The sequence below is a fragment of the Gadus morhua genome, chromosome 2 (assembly GCF_902167405.1).
Source record: "Gadus morhua chromosome 2, gadMor3.0, whole genome shotgun sequence".
Lineage (NCBI taxonomy): Eukaryota > Metazoa > Chordata > Actinopteri > Gadiformes > Gadidae > Gadus > Gadus morhua.
The window spans coordinates 13,581,630-13,600,056 of record NC_044049.1 but is presented as its reverse complement, the minus strand read 5'-3'; the positions used below and the strand labels follow the sequence as shown (position 1 = coordinate 13,600,056).

Genomic DNA, 18,427 nt, shown 5'->3' with positions numbered 1-18,427 from the left:
CCATCTCAGGAGCCTCAACGGGTATTGAGCCGTTAGCATTCCATTGGAGCACTTGTAGGGGGTTGCCACCGGGTTCTTCAAAATGCTTACATCCATCTAGTATGTAGCATGTAGACGTCAAAAGTTATGTTTTTTGGTCAACTTTATTTCAACAACATAATACATTGACATTACTTTTGAATAGTTTAGATGCGTCACAATCAAACATCCTTTTTTACACTGACTATTTTACAGGTCACAATTTTACTACATTATTTTACAAATTAGCACCAGATCTGTTACTTTGTGTGAATTACAATTGTAAAATGTGACTTCAAAAACATACAAACACTAATGTACAACTCTCTCAAACACACACATAAATAACCAATGTATACAAGTCCTAAAACCAATTATAGTATAATTTGACTTCATTGTTATTTATAAGAATATTTTATTGTTTTTACAGTGAACTTTAACATTTGAGCTTTAATACAAAGTGTACTGTGTGGAAGTGTACTCATTGGTCTTAACCTGTGGCTTAAAAAAAACACTTAAACTTAACTTAACACTTCCTTCACATGAACAGTTGCAGCTGATGCCAGCTAAAGGAGAACAGAGCTTAAGGGTCCAGGTGTTCAGGGGAAGTCCCCGGCCAGATGCTGCAAGGTGTCCCGGGAGAGACCCAGGTGGATAAGGTCGAGGTAGTGCAGAAACCTAAAGCATAAGAAACAATAATATGAATCAATGTCTTTTTGAAACCGTGAGCGGGCTGAGATTATACATTTGTTTGCTGTGCTTGTATTTAGGCTTCTTCTGCATCTGTTACACTTTAACATACATGCATTTTAAAAAAGCAACACGTTTCCTTTACCTGGGTTTGCTCATCAAACCGCCTTGATTTGCTAAACCTGGGTTCCTTTTAGTCCCCACACGGCATCCGAGATAAGCACTATTCCACTTCTTGCACACAGACAAACGTTCTTAACAGCTAAGGTCACGCAAACACATCTTAGTCCACAAATTAATAGTCGATTTTCAGTGACACTATCCAGAAGAGAAACTTTGGCTGAGCCAAATGCATATTTCTGAAGACAATAAGTAAGATTGTGTCATGGTCCAGACCCCAGCAGCTTGTTAACTGGAGCTCACCTTCGTTTCACCTTTCCTTGTTCCTTAAGCTGCTCGGCTCTGCAGATGGTGCGTAGGGTGGGGAGGTATTCCAGGGAGAGCTGGGGTCTGCTGCCCAGCGTACTAAACACTCCCCGGGACAGTAGCAACAACTCCATGCACTTCTGGAGCAGCCTGGAACACAGACACAAACAATAGTTTGGTATAATAGTGCGATCTTAGAAATATTGTCCATTGGATACACATTTTTTATGATTTGATATAAAAAATATATGAATTATATTTATCGGCGCGTCAAGAAGGCTGCCTCTATTTAGAAAAACATGATGAACTGTCATCGTATTCATTGTCATCACAAGTACAAAAAGTTATCCTGTACGTGAAAGACCTGATCAGATTGAACATGTAAAGATGATAAAAAAAGGATGCATCTCTAATATAGAAAGATGGGTTTGGCCCAAGAGCAATTCTTCTAACAGTAAAACATATACCAAGTAAACGTCATTGATTAGCACAGCAGAGGACACATGGACTCACTTTGGTTGGCAGGGAGGATGAGGAGTGAGGCTGAACCCTCTCTGATGGTCAGCCACTGGGAGGCTGAGCTCCAGCCCCGCCTGCTCCCCGAGCTCTCCTCCTCCCAGGGCCTGGGACTCTCCCTGGGCCTCAGTCAGACCTGCCCGGCACCTCTGGAAGCTCATGGACTCCACGGCGGCCTGGATCTCCACAGCCCGCTCCGCTTCCCTGCTGCCGGGCCCGGGGTCCTCCAGCCTGGCTTCGTCCACCATGCCGTCCTTCACCTGCGCCGGGCGCTGTGCGACGCACGGGCCCCGTCCCCGCCCTCCTCCGACGCCCCCCGTCGGTGAGCAGGCATCCATGAAGGACATGTCCTCCAGGAAATCGGCGATGGCGGCGAGGCCGTGGGAGACGGGCCCGCTGACGGCTCTCTGCTGGGGGGTCAGAGGTTCGTTCCTCCGCCTCTGGGGAGGCTGAAGGGGGTCCAGAGCCCCTGATGCGCAGACCGCCTCCACCTCGCACGGCGCAGTGACCGCAGGCTCGGCCAGAGAGAGGAAGTCGTCCTCCGAGTCCGAGTGCAACGGGTCCTTCTTGGCCAGCCTCTTGTGCTTCCTCATCCTCTGCGACACTTTGACCGGACTGCCGTCGTTTAGGGCGTCGCCCAGCTCGGCCGCCTTCAGGGCCTTTGAGGGGAGCGTCGGGGCCTCAAAGCGTTGACGGGCAGAGGTGCCGGACAGGGCCGTTGGCCCCGGTCGGGGTTGGCTTGGTGTCAGCAGGGGTGTCACTGGGAGCCGGGTGACAGGCAGCGGGAGGAGGGTGTGCATGTTTGAGTAGAGCAGGTCCACCCTGCGGCGCCGGCAGTCCGCCACCAGCTCCCAGCAGGCCGCCGTCTCCTTCTGAGGACAAAACACATTTAAAAAACATTTCATTTAACACCATAAAGTTCAACTATAGGCGAGGGCCCATACCCAAGGAAAATCTGCCAGAAAAACTTGTACAGAAATCGGTCCTAAATGTGAGTGTGAATAAGGCTCATGGTAACACACACACCTCAAACTCACACACACACACGTTTCAATAATTTAACTAACAGATCATTTCCAGAACCTTCAGACAGAACGAACAAATGTGAAATGAAGCATCTTAAAATGTTGTGCGGCCCTTTTAACTAAAGCTGTAACAAACTAAGAAAACCATAATAGAAAGGATTTTCTCTGGTCAAATGTAAAATCCGATAAATTAATTTAAATAGATAAGAAATGAGCAATGTAGTTTTAAATAATGAATGCGTAATAATCATGAAACCGTCAAACTGGGTTTTTCCCTCAGACTATAACCGTACCATCAGTATCTATAATCGTTGCATCCCTAGTCCCGACTATAACCTCATAAAGTTTACTATAATTTGCATATAACTATCCACTTCTCTTATACACAGTGAAATAAAATGTGGAAGTTATTAGTCAATAGACATTTTATATTATTTTCATTCTCTTGCATCGATTACTATCCTGTACTTGCTGCTGTGGCCCATGAACCCGCCTGGGATCAATACAGTAGTGTCCCAGCTTACTTTGAGCCGGTCCTGGACACTGCCTTGGGGCTGGACGTTCACGAGGCCCAGCATGCTCTCAGCACAGCCCGTGTCCCACAGAGGGAGGTCTGGTGGGCCGCTGCCGCCCAAGGAGGACACACACGCTGGCTCCTTGATTCTCAGTTCTGCTTTTGTAGCCGACACAGGAAAGTACACTAAATCAGACAAGACAGTTATGAACGTCTTATTGAAGTCATGGACAGCAGATACTGAGTCAGACCTGGTTTTCATATTTAGTCCTTGATCGTCGAGATAGTCATGGTATTAAAATGAATGCCGTTTCATTATATAAAAAAAACGTGATATTTCTTTATGTGTAGGGTCAGATTTTTCTTTTTGTTGAAAGCAGTATACAAAAACTCTACTAATAACCTGTACATCCAAGGTCATCCTGACACTACGATAGCAACAAGTAGACATTTTAACATTTTGGTTTCCAAAATGACAGTGTCAGAACAACCAACCACAGCGCTCCCAGAGAGATCCAGAGATGACTAACCAATGCCATCCAACTGATCTGATTGTTGGGCTCTGTGACGCCTCCCAGTGCTGCAGGTCCAGAACTGCAGCTGCAGCAGGCTCTGTCTGATGTCACCGTTATTGAGGCTGAGTAGGGTGGATACATCCTGGGCGTCTGTCCTCATGTCCTCCGTCAGGCACAACAGACGTAGGTAGCTGCTCACGTTTACCTGCCAGCAAGCAGAAAAGAATTGTGTTTAGCAAAGAATTATACAACCCATGTTTTGAGTTTCAAAATGATGTGGGCAGGATGGTCTTGTGGTGGTTTGAGTGTTAAGGCCCAAGCACACGGGATGCAAATTAATATTCTTTAAATGTCGGCGTCCAAAATAGGCTGGAGTACATGATGTGTGCTTTGCCCCGTTAAAAACGATTTGATTCGATTACAAATTCAAGGCAAATTCAGGCTGTGCACTTTGGCCTTCAAGATGACCAGCTGAAATATTCTTGGTGCGAACCCCAATGGCTGGAGACTGCACAATCCGTATCTGCCCATAATAGCATTCATTATATCTGAATTCCCTGCATGTCACTTCACCCAAGAGTCTAGTAAATTACTAAATGCTATTTGGTTTGGAAGGCACACGTTCCTACTCTAACAATGGAAGAGAAAAACATAGTTGTAACTCTATGCAAATCGATGGCTCACCATAGAAGGCGTTGTGAAGTGAATCTCCAAGTGGCCATCAAAAATTTTGCTGAAGTGGGGATCTAAAAATGTAGAGAGTTAAACAAAAAAAAGATCACAATCTTTCAAATATTATAGAATATTTTAGGGTTTATTACATTCGACTAACGGTTTGTATCCCATCAAGATTTTCCATTTTCTTAACCCTACCTAGCCCGAAAGCCAGCAATCAGTGTTGGGACAGCAGCCTAAAACACTGCACTAAAACATCTACTAACCACTGTGGGGACAGCCGCCTAAGATACTGTACTAAAGTATATACTAATTACCATGTTCGTTACATAATTTAGGATAACTGGTTAGTAACGGAGTGACACAAGAACGAAGGTGGAGTCATTGATATTCATTGTAACTCCGATTTAGTAGCACCGGAAAAATGTTACAGGTCACACCTATAATAATGTACTAAGCCATATACTAACCACTGTGGGGACAGCAACCTAAACCACTGTACTGAACCATCTACTGACCGCTGGTAGTGAGGATGACTGGCCTCTTTGTGGTAGTCATAAACGTCTTGATGGCCGCCAGGAACCCGTGGTCCTCATCGAAGATAACGTCCACCTCCTCGAAGAGGATAAGCGAGGTGGCCGTCTTCTTGTTTTGCTCTTCGCGGCTGCTAGAAGACTCCTTACCCCCGCCGCCGGCACCCCTGGCTGCCAGGGGCGTTTTCAACGGCTCCTTCAACTTACTGGAACCGTCAGCAGGCTTCATGGATTCATTTGGAGCCGCTTTGGAGGACAGAGTAAATGGTAATGTAATCTGGTGTAATGTGTCGCTGTGTAACCAAAGTTCAATTTGGTAGAGCCGTGGCAGTAACACAGCCAGGGGTTTTGGTTCAATGCCTAACGGTGCACTGCTATCATTATTATGGTTTCAGATCAGATATGCCCTTTGCTAGCAGCAATGTTCATGCTTAAAGAAGAATTGCATCTCACCAGTACGCTGAGTCGCCTTGTTCGCAACGGGCGCCTCCTTGCTGCCTCTAGGGCGTCCCATTTTAAAGAAGCTGGCCAGGGAAGTAGGGGCCAGGGAACCCCGCTTTGCGCCCCTCGGGGACTGGGGTTGCTTACTGGGGGAGGAGACCACCCTGCGAGGAGAGTTCACCTTCCCTATGAGGGCGAGAGATATCATCTCCATCAGATCCCAAGCTATGATAATATAAATATTTAAAAGACACTAAACAAAGCATACATTTTTAATGATTATTACTATTTTGTTCATAATGTAAATGAGATAACTCGAGTATTTTCATTTTTTTAATAATTAGATGAAAACAAAGCCAACATTTCCTGTCTTGGATTAACAGAGAACAACCTATCTTGTCTAATCAACCAGAGTCAACGGTTGCTGGCCTGACCAACTGTGGTTCTTACTGGGGGACGAGCAGGGCCGGGTGTAGCTTGTGGGGCTGCTGATGCTGTTGCTGTAGCTGTTGAAGTAGGTAGGCTTGTGGGCGTTGACCCCCTGGATGTCCACCTGGTGGGACTGAGTGGCCTCCTTTAGCTGGGACAGGATAAGCCTGCCACTCCGCTGGGACGACGAGTTCACCTCAAACACCTACCGGGAGGAGGAGGAGCTCAGACACTTTCAGGGCTGCCTGCAGAGGTGCTACTAATCCAGTGGTGGAGCAGTGCCACTAGTGGATGCATGTCTGGGAAAACTGCCGTTGCTGAGCTCACCTTGAAGCCCAGCTCCTGGGCGCAGGCGTAGACGGCAGCGGTCTTGCCCACCCCGGTGGGTCCAGTGATCAGCAGAGTGTTGCACAGCATGTCCTCCTGGTCCTGGGAGGGGTCCTCGCCCCCCCAGTCCGAGTCTAGAGGACGCCACAAAAAGGACCGCTGGGTGTTAACTCTGTGTTATAAATGCCACCAGATGGGAGGGTGTTAAAGTCCTCTTGACAGTATTTTGTAATAGCTTATTTTTAAGTGTATATATGATATTTCCGTGAGTACAACACACAGCAGTACAACAATGTCATATGTGGAGAGCAGTAAAAAAGGAGCGGTAAATGTCAGGTAAAAGTAAAAAACATTAAACTGTGCTTCTCTCACCGTTGCTGATCTCTTCTGGTCTTGAATCCTTTTGCTTTTTCCCCTCCTCACGGTCAGTGCGTAGCTTCCACTCCTTCAGCCAGCTGGACGACAGACAACATAAGGCTTCACTTCAGTGTTGTCAGAGTACTCCTACTAACAGGATACGTTTCAGAACCATGACAGTGGCAACCAAGCATTGCGATTGGGGGACTCCCTGACATAGAAGGGTATGTCAGGTAAACACAAATAATTCTGAATAAAAGGATTAAAGTGTTTTTTAATGCGAAAAGCTCCAATGCCAGTCTGTGATATTTCACCACTGACAAAGCTTGTCTGTTGACTGTGCTTCAGTGACACAGTGGTACACAGAAGTATAGCTGGAAGTACAGGCAGAGGTAGAGCAGACAGAGAGAGCAGTAAGAGGTAGGGCAGTAGTAGGCAAGAGGCAGCGCAATCCATCGACTGACCCATGCAGTTTCCTGACTGAGGCGGTGTTGCCGATGACGTCGCTGGAGTTCTGAGGTTGATACTTCTCAGTCCACAGCAACTCCTCCTTCATTACATCTAGAAATATTAAAAACATAAAATAATTAACACACTTAACGCTTAACATTTCTCTGCAAGCACTCTAATTTGTATCAGAACAGGATAATATAATTTATGTGTGCTGAACTTACACTAACGGTGGACTACAGCTATACATTTTATTTTTCAATTTGGGAAAGTGTTCGACATTTTCTGTCCTCTTCATGAATACTGATGTGTCCACAACCAAAAATCATTTATCGTTTTGGGAAAAACATACAAAATCATGATCAAAACGTAATGATATTCTGACAAAGGATTGCATTAACAATAATTTCTGGTCAACCGATAAGATTGAGGCCGAGTCAGGCCTTCACGATCAGTATCGTGAAGGCCCATCCCTCAATTTGGAGGAAAGATGGACCAACTCCTTCACCTTCCTTGCCGTCGCTGCCAGCCAGAGGAGAGTCGTCCAGCACGATCACAGAGCCCTCCTGGGAAGGAGCCGGAGTAGAAGCAGTCTCCAATGCAGTTTGTGATTTCAGTTCCTGTTCCACCTCCTGCAGCTTGCATCTCTGGGCGCGGCCACCCCTGCCACGACCGCCTCTCTTGGGTTGCTCAGGCTTTGGCGTGGGAATGGCGTGCGGCTCTTCTTCCTCTGTGCGGACGGACCTCTGTTTCTTCGCCTGTTTCCCAGAGGTTTCCACTTCAGTCACCCTCTTCCTCTTCCCCCCAAACGGTACTGGTAAATGTCCTGGCATGGTTCCTGAAACGGCACACAAAAACATTTCACTTTTTGTGTTGCATTCATGTTTTTGCTTGCGACCACCACATATGGACCATGTGCTTTAGTCGAGTTTCTAGAATATAAATAGTATTAAGGTTGTATGATCGTAGTAATGGACAGAGAAATGGCAGACATATGCAAATATTTTATGTTACATCAAAAAACACATTGCATAACCCTAACACAAGGGGTCTGAATGGTATGCATAATTGTTCCGAAAATCTTCAGTATGGTCTTATTCTCCTTTTGCATGAATTACTTAATCAATGGGAGTGGCAAAGAGTTGATCAGCCTTTGGCCCTGCTGACATGTTATGGAAGCCCAGGTTTCTTCGATAGCGGCCTTCAGCTCATCTCCGTTGTTGGGTGTCGTGTCTCCCATCTTCCTCTTGATAAAACCTATAATATACATTTTCTATGGGGTTCAGATCAGGCGAGTTTGCTGACCAATCAAGCACAGTAATCCTATGGTCATTAAACCGGGTATTGGTTCTTTTGGCAGTGTGGACAGGGGCCAAGTCCTGTTGGAAAATGAAATCAGCATCTCCATAAAGCTTGCCAATAGAAGGAAGCATGAAATCCTGTAAAACGTCCTGGTAGACAGCGGCGTTGAATTTGGGCTTGATAAAACACAGTGGACCAACACCAGAAGATGACATGCCTCCCCAAATCATCTCAGACTGAAAACGTCACACTGAACTTCAAGCAACTTGGATTCTGTGCCTTTCCAGGTATTTTGAGGTAATTATTGATTAGAGTTTGACACATTGGATTTTAGCGTCAACCGCTATCGAGATTAATGATCAATGCATATTTAACAGAGGTTGAAATATATATTAAAAAAAAAAAAACATAAAAGAACCCTACAACCAGGCAAGAAGGCTGAATACCACCCGGCAGCGATCACTGACCGAAATGATCAAGAGTATATACAAACGCAAAATTACTAAGGCGATTAGTAAGCAGAGTTTATAGGGAAAGATATGATGCCCCTCAACACGGTGAACGAGGCCGGGTTTAAGGCTTTGGTAAAGAAACTGTACAGCATGACATCCCGCAAATATTTTGGCCAGACTGCTAAATCTATAGCAGGCTGGAGCGAATAACAGTGTTTTTCGCTACTACCCGAAACATGTGGTCAATTCGCACATGTATACATTACCGTACATGTTTATTCCAAAGACTTTGAGTCATCTACATATTTTTAGATTGGTAGAGGCACATATGTTTTATATTTCTGCACTTTAGTTTGTGTGATTTGTTACTGTAACTGACAGGAGATTAGTAAGATTCATATTTATTTCAATTTTATAATTTAATAGTTAAATAAATAGTTTATAATATGAATTCAATTCATTTCATTTCATGTAGGCCTGGCCTACAACATCAACACGTAGACCTGGCCTACAGGAAAGAGCCATTTATAAGTTTGCTGTATCCAAAGTTGTGTTGGTCATACTAATTATGTATTGCTTGTTTAGTGAGTAACGCAGCTTGCCCACTGCATCCGTCCGTCAACGGACGACGCAAGGCGTGTCTGACGGATGGGCGAGTGGTATTTGCCGACGGAGCCAGATGCAGCCACAATCTGATTGGCTGACGGATCCGTCACAGCCTGAAAAGTAAAAATGTTCTCAACTTCTGAACGCAAGAGACGGAGCCGACAGAACGGTCGGGATCGCCCCATGCAAAGTCAATGAGATCCGTCAACGGACGGATGCAGTGGGCAAGGGGTGTAATACAGAAGATAAGGAACTTTAAAAGAAAATTAGCAATTCGATTATTTTCACAAATCGTTCAGCCACTATGGATGATCGATGGTAAGGATGACCAGTGTGAACACTGTGGTGAGAAACGCAAAAAGGGTGTACCGCCACCATTTCCTACAACTTGTACAGTGTCCATGGAGACTATGATAAACATACCCGAATGTGATTGGTTAAACAGATTATTTATCCACTGGTGAGAGCCGTAAGGAATATACCATGGTGCAAATAAAAGTAGGTTTCCTTTTCGCAAAACGCCATTCAATTCAACCATTTGTTATTTTATTGTCGTGTGAAAAAAAAAAAAGATGGCAATTCGAATGTGAAGCAGTTCAAGAACAAAATTCCATTAATTAATGGGTATTCATTTTATTATAATTTGTATTTATTTGAGAATATTTTTTATTTACTTTTCAGTCAATGGTATATTTTTATAAGTATATTGCAGCAGTATTAACATACCTATTTCTATTTACGAAAGAAAGACCCATAGTTTGTTCAGTAAACCACTGAAATAATAAAAACGTTTTTTTCATCAACCTAAATTTATCACTTTCTGTTATGTGTTGGTCATTCATCTTGATAGCAGTCGATGCTAAAAGCCAATGTTCACTTGCACTGCGGTATGTGAATATACAGTAAAACACTTAAATTGTTCCCAATTTAGTTTTATGTTTGTATCTTTTAACCCTGCTGTACACACCAGAGTTTTGGTTACCCCTAATGAACACTATTAAACAGTAGTAGTGGGTTTTTTTTTCATCACGTATACATGAGACATGTTTTCTACAAAGAAAGAACCAAGAAGAGAACAATTAGCAATAATGTACATCGATGCTGCTGTAGTCTAGTATTTCCACTTCCATTGTATTACATTTTTTACTGTTCCAAGAGTTTTTGTAACATAAAGCCCTTTGCAACCCTTTTCGAAAGGTGCTTTATGATTGGTATTATATACTGACCCGTGGCAGTGGTCTGCTGGAGGTGATGGTCTCGTCTCTTGAGGAAGTGTGTGAGGAACCTCTGGGCGGGGAAGGAGGGATTGGAGGAGATGATCTCCTCCTTGAGGAGCTGACGGACCTGGTCAGACAGCTCTGGCCTCTGGCCAGTACCCTGAGGGAAGGATGAGGGCCATTAGTTTCAGAAATAGTAATACACACGCAGACAAATTGCATTTTATTATGTTTATCAGAATGATTGCATGTATTCCTGCTTATAGCCCATTTAAAAACAAGATGCATAAAATGTGCTGCCGAAATAAATAAACCGAATTTGCAAATGGACTGCCTTCATTCACCACTATCAAAAAAAAGTCAAGGGACCCAGAAAATAATGATACTCCTAAACTATATACATATCTAGATTATTTCAGTGTCAAGTGCAATGTATAAGCAATACACAGGCAAAATAGACTCAGAGAAGCCTTCTGAGCTTAATATTTAATACTTTCGCCAATTCAATTGATTGTCGCGCAAGGTTCCTACTGCAGTTTGTCACATCTCACGCACCTCTGAATTCTCAGAGGAGAGTGCGAGTTGCGCATTACGGCCACGGAGACTAGTGATGCACCGATACAACTACTCAGACCAAATACTGTGCTCATGTACTCTTCAAACTACTCAGATACGAGGCTTCCGGGTTAGACGATGTAGTGAGCAGACGCGCAAGGAGAGGCTCCAGACTAATTAACATTATTTACCTTCAATACGGCCCCGTTTCACTTTTTGCCCCACAACAAGCTGCTGAATGCACATTAGAAATCTAATAAGTAAGAAATGCCATCAAAACGTTGCAAACAGCTATTCAGGATAACATAATTTATGCTAATTTGCAACCGCCACAGCTAGCCAGCATGGTCACGAGCGCAGGCTCTGCTCCAGACAACACTCAACCTGTTTCCAAAGTTAACAAGCCCGCTCATTTAATAAACTAACCGAAACAGAAACAAGAGTGGAGAATACTTTGAAAACATTCACTTCGGCTGAGGCAACGGTAAAATCCCTGGGATCCCAGAAGAAACACCTGCTAGACTGAGTAGAGGACCTGGAAAACAGATTGCGCCGACTTAATCTTCGAATTGTGAATATACCGGACGGCAGCGAGACTGCAAGGAGCCGAAACAGTTAACAGCTGACTTTCTGATGGAGGCTCTCGGGGAGATATTCACATCACCCCCGACCATCGCCCGTGCGCACCGCACCGGCCACGCTACCGGAACGCGGATCCCCTAAGTTGAGGCCTTTCATTGTGTGCTTCAACCACTTCTATGACAAGGAAAGAACATTAAGGTGCGCAACGAAACAAGAACTGAAACACCGCAGTCTGACCGAGAGTTTAGAAAGACATTTTAAGTTTTCGTGTTCGTAATCTGTGCTCCAGAGGTCGACACGAGGCTGCTGTGCGACGCCGCTGACGCAACTTCCGGCTAGCCGGCTTGGTTTGTTCGGTTACATGGATGCTTAGCGTCGATAATGCTAAACACTTTGTGAAGTTGTATTGACGTCAAGCGATATCATTGTAAATCCTTTTTTTATATTTGCGACCTGTACTGCACACACTGTATTGTATTTGCTGTTTCCTTGTTGGAGCTGCTTCTGCATCAAACGCGTTAAGCATGGACTCCGGGTGTTCTTGCCATTGCTCCGCTTTTCTCGTAGCTAAGATAGCTCTGCTAGAGACGTTTCTGTCAGTTAGAGGAGGAAAGGGAGCAAGCATAAAGAAGACTACTCCAGAAAGTATAGAGAAGAGACCCACCAGGCGGACTCGTAGAGCTGATGCCATCGTTAGCACTAGCTCCGTCAAGGCAACCCTGTCGGCAGCACCTCTTACGAAGGCGGACAGCAGCCTGCCTCGGGGGGAAAAACTCTAGTCATCTGCGACTCTGTCACACGTAAAGTTGTCCTAAACACGCCATCGAAGGCATTTGCCTACCCTGGGCCAGGACTCTAACTACAAAGCTTATCTTAGGGTGCCGACATGCGGTCAGACCACATGCGGAGTTCGATTAGATGCACCAAACACCGACACTAGTTTCGACAACATTTAAGTTCAGGTCGGCACCAACGATACTAGGAGGAGACTAACCGAGGTCACAAAAAGAAACATAGTTATGCTGTGTGACTTTGCCAGAAAGATGTGTCGGCATCGATTAATTCTCTCTGGCCCTCTACCTGACAGAGTTTATGATGAGCGTAGTAGTAGTAGTAGTAGTAGTAGTAGTAGTAGTAGTAGTAGTAGTAGTAGTAGAAATCTGAGAAATTTTGCAAAAAACAGACCAATGTTATCTGCACTAGATGCAGAGACACTGATTCATGCGCACGGAACCGATTTTTGGGTGAAAACACACAAGTCTTGTGGATTTGGGCTGATAGTCCAAACCGATCCGCCATTTTCGTTGTCCGAAAACACACTTTTCTGAAACTAGCTCCCAGGATGGATAAGTTTAAAACTGACCTATGCGTTTACGTGTGGATGCCTGAAATGCAAACGCTGACGTCATCTCCCCCTCACCAGCTGGGCGACGTTAGCGTTGCATTGAATTATTATTGAATTTTTTGGATTTGGATTATTTTTGTAGCTTTAAATACAGCCCCGTGGTAAATGTAATACTAGCTGTTTGTATACAGCGCGCAGGCTGGATAGCCACAGGCTTGATGCGCTCCACTTTCTTTTGTGGAGGATGAGCGCCTTGAATATGTACTAGAGCGTTTCTACAGCTCAACGCATTTTTGCAATGAGTCTGTCTTTACGGAGATATTCCTGAAACGCATCAAAGGAAAATGGAGGGGGAAAGATTGTTTTTGCCCGTGTGGACGTGGCTGAAATCGTCCACGTGTCAAATTTTGTTTGAATTCGAGCTCAAATATACAACACTATATTTGAGCTCGAATATACAACACACAACAAATCTCTCAGCAGACTTATAGACAAGTTGTACTGAGAACTTTCTCAACCAACTGTCCTCTCCTTTTTCATTTATTATTATAAATAATCGATTTGGATTTTATTCCTAAAATTATTGTTTATTATTATTTATTAACTGACATGTCCTCCTGCACTTTATTGATTTGTTTTTTGTTCCGTACTTGAATCACCCCTTTTCATCTGAGGAAGTGTGTCTGTTTTTGGGGCATTTCTATTCTGTACGCATTACATTTACATTGTACATTGTATTGTACTTTTTCATTCTCAGAATAAAAACATGCCAAAAACACTTCTGACACATTCACCCGATACCATTTTATGCTATGTAACGTAACATTGTAGAGCCCAACCCAATACGTTTTTTTGAACATGGTTATTCGTTGGGGAAGGTTGGGCTTCCCAAATACAACGTCGCTCATTTCGGTACTTGATATGGGTGAGTACCGAAATGCAAGTACTTGTGCTTGAACTTGGTCTGAGCAAACAGAGAAACCTAACTGGGACTGAATGAAAGTCAACCTACCCTATCGCATAAGGTTCTTGGGGCCGATGCAGTTGTAAGCTGTAGGGGTCCTTCATGCGATGGGATGGGGCTGGACGGCCGACGCCAGCTGTCCTTCACAGAGTGCAGGAAGGAGGACGCAGGCCAAGGTAAAGTCGATAGAGGACAATCTGTATAAACACACAACATACAGTCATGCATAATGCTGGCTAGTGTATTAAACAACGACATTGAGCTAATTGCTATACTATTTTCACCTTCCTTAGTGACATCTTACTTATTCCCCTCCAATGAATGTAAGCGCTACCGATATAGATAAAGCTAGATATCGATATGTCTGTAGGTTGACAACGACGCAAGCTCTACTGAACAAGCCAATTCTTTTTTTTTTTAAGAGGCAGGTGGGGTCAGTGAGGAGTTCAGGAGCCCTGGTGAGAAGGAGAGGCCGTACCCTTAGGAGTCTGCAGCACGTGCACCACAGGATGGAAGGAGGAGCAGGAGAGGGCGTAGGCCTCCATGGTCGCCTCCGTCTTGACAATCAGCTTCTTGAAGGAGTCCGGCAGGCCGCTCTTGAGGAACTGGCGACGGGCGCGGCACGCCTCGTCATCCAGGGAGTTCTCCGATCCCTCCCGGCTGCCCTCGTCAAATATGGACCCAACTGCGGACGGCCTTGCCGACTTCCTGTCCTGGAAAAGAGGGGCCACTTTGGAGTCTGAAAGAAAAAAATAAGTCACGTTCCATTCACTCCATTGGTGCCATTTATAATGTTAAACGGCACTGTCCACTTTTTTTTTTATTATCCGTCAAGACCTACGTTTATGGATTTATGATGTTGAAACTTCTTCCCACTTGAACATTATGCCGCAAGTTCCATTGTGGACCGTCTAATTCCAGTTGTGGTCTGATTATGTTGGCTATGGGTCGGTCAACAAACAAGAAGAGACAAACCTTGAGCTGTAGCTTTCCCCAGAACATCATTCAGGCTGCGTAGCCTTTGTTTGGACTTTTTCTTGGGTGGCCTGTCAGAAACACTTTGAGTCGCCTGGGCATCCTCGATGTATACGAGTGAATCCTAACAAAACACACACCTTAAATTATCCAACAGCTCAATCACGCACGCAAAATAATACAAAATCAAAGCACTGTATGAATGCGAGTGTGGAGATGGAATGGTGACACAAAACACATCTGTATTAACAATAAGAAATAAACATCTGCATTTTACACTGAACCATCGCCCGGCGATGCAGATAGACGGTACCTCATCTTCAACATAGACCTTGCTGCTGATGGCCTGAGACCTGGAGGAGCGCCGTACAGAGGTATTTTCCTCAGCCAGCATTGCCGTCTTCTTGCTCTGCCGCTTGATTACCTTGGCCCTCTCCACCAACCTCTTGGCCCGCGTCTTCTTCTTGGATGCAACTGGTGTCTAGATGAGATGAATGCAATCATGGTCTGTTAGCTTGCTTGGGAATGTGTTTATGATATGGTGTTATGACATGAATGTATGAAAATATAACCCAACCTTAGATGCAAGAGGACTGTTTATTTCCAAATCAGTCTGACCCTTTGATGAGATCCTTTGAATTCTGGTAAATTTGATCCTAATAATGCAAAAGAACCATATACATTTTACATTTACAAAAAACATCCGTTACAGCCTGGATGACTATATGAATTCCATATTTTACAATTCCAACAACATGGAATGATTAACAAATAAAAATACCTGATCGGGCTCTCTCTCTTGTCAGGTGGAGAAATCAAATGTGCCTTATACATGCTCTTGGACCTATGGCGTGACTTCGGTGTGGACATCTGAAGGGGGCCTTCCTGTGGAAGGTCCACCATCTGTCCCTTGATCTTGCGCCTGGAGGCCCGGACATGCGCTTCCCCCTCTGCCTCGGCTGCCTGCCTGGGTAAAGCTTCTCTTTTGGACCTCCTGACTGGCAGCATGGAGGCATCGCAAGCACCAGCAGCTGTGGCGGTGGCTCCAGTCCTTTCGAGTGCAGCTTCAGGTCCCTCCTCGGGTGTGATGAGTGATGAGGGGGTCACCTCCTTCTTCTGCTTAGAGGCCTTTCTATTTCCCTTCGCCGCTGTTTTCTTCTTGGCCAGGGTGTTCTCCTTTACGTCTGCTAGGGCATCTGGAGGGGTATCTGGCGGCTCCACCGTGGCCTCCTCCTCCTCCACCTCCTCCTCTGCAGCCGTCTCAGTGGGCTGCTTCTGCTTGGCCTGGATCTTGCCTGGCTTGGCCCTGTCAGGGCCTGGTCGCTTGAAGGCAGCCATGAACTGCTTACGCTCCGCCTGACTGCATTTAGGTGTGGAGGCGCTCTCCAACACAGCGAGCTCTAGGTCGTCCTCTTGCAGAACCACGTTCGATTTCCGCTTCGGAGACAAAATAGTAGGAGGAGGGAAGTGCTCTGTGGGTGCTGGGGGGGACAAACTGATATCAGCTTCTTTCCTTTTGGTGAAGATGGAGGCCAATCTCTTGGCAGATTTCACCGGCTCAATTAAGACAGCGTGCACTTCCGCTTGAAAGGTGAGGGTCCGGGGAGAGATGTTCTGATGACTGGTCTCTATATTTTTCTTTGTGAGGGCAACTTCCAACTGGCCTCCGGTATCCATCTCCTCTACCTCCGACATGGCCTCCCCTATATCCCCCACTTCCTCTGCTCCGTCCCCCTGGTTCTGACTTTGTAGGAAGTCCTCAAAGGAGACTGTGACAGTACTGTCGTTAAGGCGAGAGTACTCGTCCACGTTGACCTCCATACTCACATCAACCAGGGACTGATCAGCCTCTTTTGCCGCGGGCCCTGCTGGTGTTGCCTTCTCCTCCTTGGTCTTCTTTCTCCTGGGATTCCCAGCAGGATGTCTTTGCGGCTTTGCTTTATCTTTCAGAGGCACTACTGGTGACAGGCCATTTATATCTTTAGACTTAGGCTTAGTCTTTCCAGGTTTCCCACTTTTCAAGCAACCATTGTGACTTCCAACTTTCCTAGTCGGGCCATCGCTTAAAGTGTTAGTTCTACCTGAGACCTTGTCAACTGTCAAACTCTCAGCACAGGGCTGGTCGAGAAGAGCTCCGATATCACTGCGCAGCATGGAGGGGGAGACGCAACCTCTGACCAGTTCCCCCATTGTCTCACCGCTCTCATCGACTGAACTGTTGACGGCCTCATTTTTCTGGAGCTTCCTGGCAACTTTGCTTTTACGTTTTGTCTGTTTCTGGGAAGGTTTTCCAGGAAGCTGTGTGACTCCCGCTTGCTTCTCTATGGACTGTAGCCTTCGACAGTTCTCCTTGGACTGCTCCAGGGGGCTGCACGACTCCTTGGACGAAGACGGAGTTTACGACTGAAGTAGTCCATTATGTTACTCGATCGAGGAGGAGAGCACTGCTTGTCCGCGGTCTTGGGAACAGGGGGGAAGTAGTTTGTGATTGTCTTTGCACCAGGGCTATCACCATCTTTGTGGGGTTTCTTACGCTGCAGACATAGGTTTGGGAGAAAAAATAGTTTTAGAATTCAGCAACAAACAGTCTACGTATGTGAACATCGTTAAGTACGAAAATTATTGATAAATGTTTTGTAAAAGATACCCGAATCTCAAAGTCCTCAATAACAGCCGCCATTGCCACAACACCAGCCATTGTTTTTCGAGTACCTGTAGAGAGATAAAGAGGTTGTTAAATGCGTCAACAAAGAATCAGTTGCCGGATTGTCTTAGATGAGATAGGAATTATAGGACTTACTATTAAGTTAGTCGTATTCAAAATGGAACAACTATTGTTGGTAATGATATATTCCTAATTGGCATTATTATATTCGATGTAAACAATATTATTGACTTGACTCTTATGCAACAAGTACATTTACAATATGACAATCCATGGTATTGACAATTCAGTGGGAGCTTTATAGAGTATCCATAGATAAACAAATCGCAAGAGAAACACAGTTAAAAAACAAAGACGACATTACCCAGTCGGAATGTTGTGGCTTCGTTGCAGTCTCGGTCCCTTTATTTATGTTTCCTTATTTCTAGAAAAAAACGATAATATCGAAGCCCATTGTTTTGCGATACCGGACTTCTAATCCCGTAAGAAAAAGAATCCGAGGAGTTATCGTAGTCATCACAAGCTAGGCGTCGCTCTCAAAGCAGCTGATTTAGTCATTTTACTCTCAACACTTCAATATACTGAACGGTGTAAAGATTATCCGAACAGAACATACCGGCGTAAAATATAAGGTACAAAAGTTAAATTCGTCACATATATATCAAATAATGACAATAGCTAACATCAAAATAATACTTGCTTGACTACGTTTATTATTTCGCGCCGGACTAGTCTGACTGGCCAGGCACAAACCGCGCCAAATACACGTAACCTTTGACTCTTAACGTTCTGTCCAATCACAGAGACGGGGTCGCCCAAAACAAAAATGGATTCCGCCAAGTAAAGTA

The 18,427-nt window shown here is 44.9% G+C and overlaps 1 protein-coding gene across 1 annotated transcript; it reads right to left on the bottom strand.

The window, feature by feature from the left end:
- Positions 1-124: 124 nt before the first annotated feature.
- On the bottom strand, positions 125-18,344 carry LOC115560697 (ATPase family AAA domain-containing protein 5-like). Its single transcript, XM_030380204.1, is given in 23 exon segments — positions 125-696; positions 1,132-1,284; positions 1,648-2,522; positions 3,200-3,345; positions 3,720-3,909; positions 4,389-4,450; positions 4,898-5,158; positions 5,366-5,539; positions 5,804-5,987; positions 6,110-6,243; positions 6,482-6,564; positions 6,931-7,027; positions 7,425-7,754; positions 10,503-10,653; positions 13,988-14,136; positions 14,418-14,678; positions 14,915-15,038; positions 15,228-15,395; positions 15,492-15,570; positions 15,696-17,313; positions 17,316-17,448; positions 17,562-17,626; positions 17,944-18,344. Coding segments are annotated over 22 exon segments (5,502 nt in total). The 5' UTR covers positions 17,613-17,626; positions 17,944-18,344; the 3' UTR covers positions 125-617.
- Between the last annotated feature and the right edge of the window lie 83 nt (positions 18,345-18,427).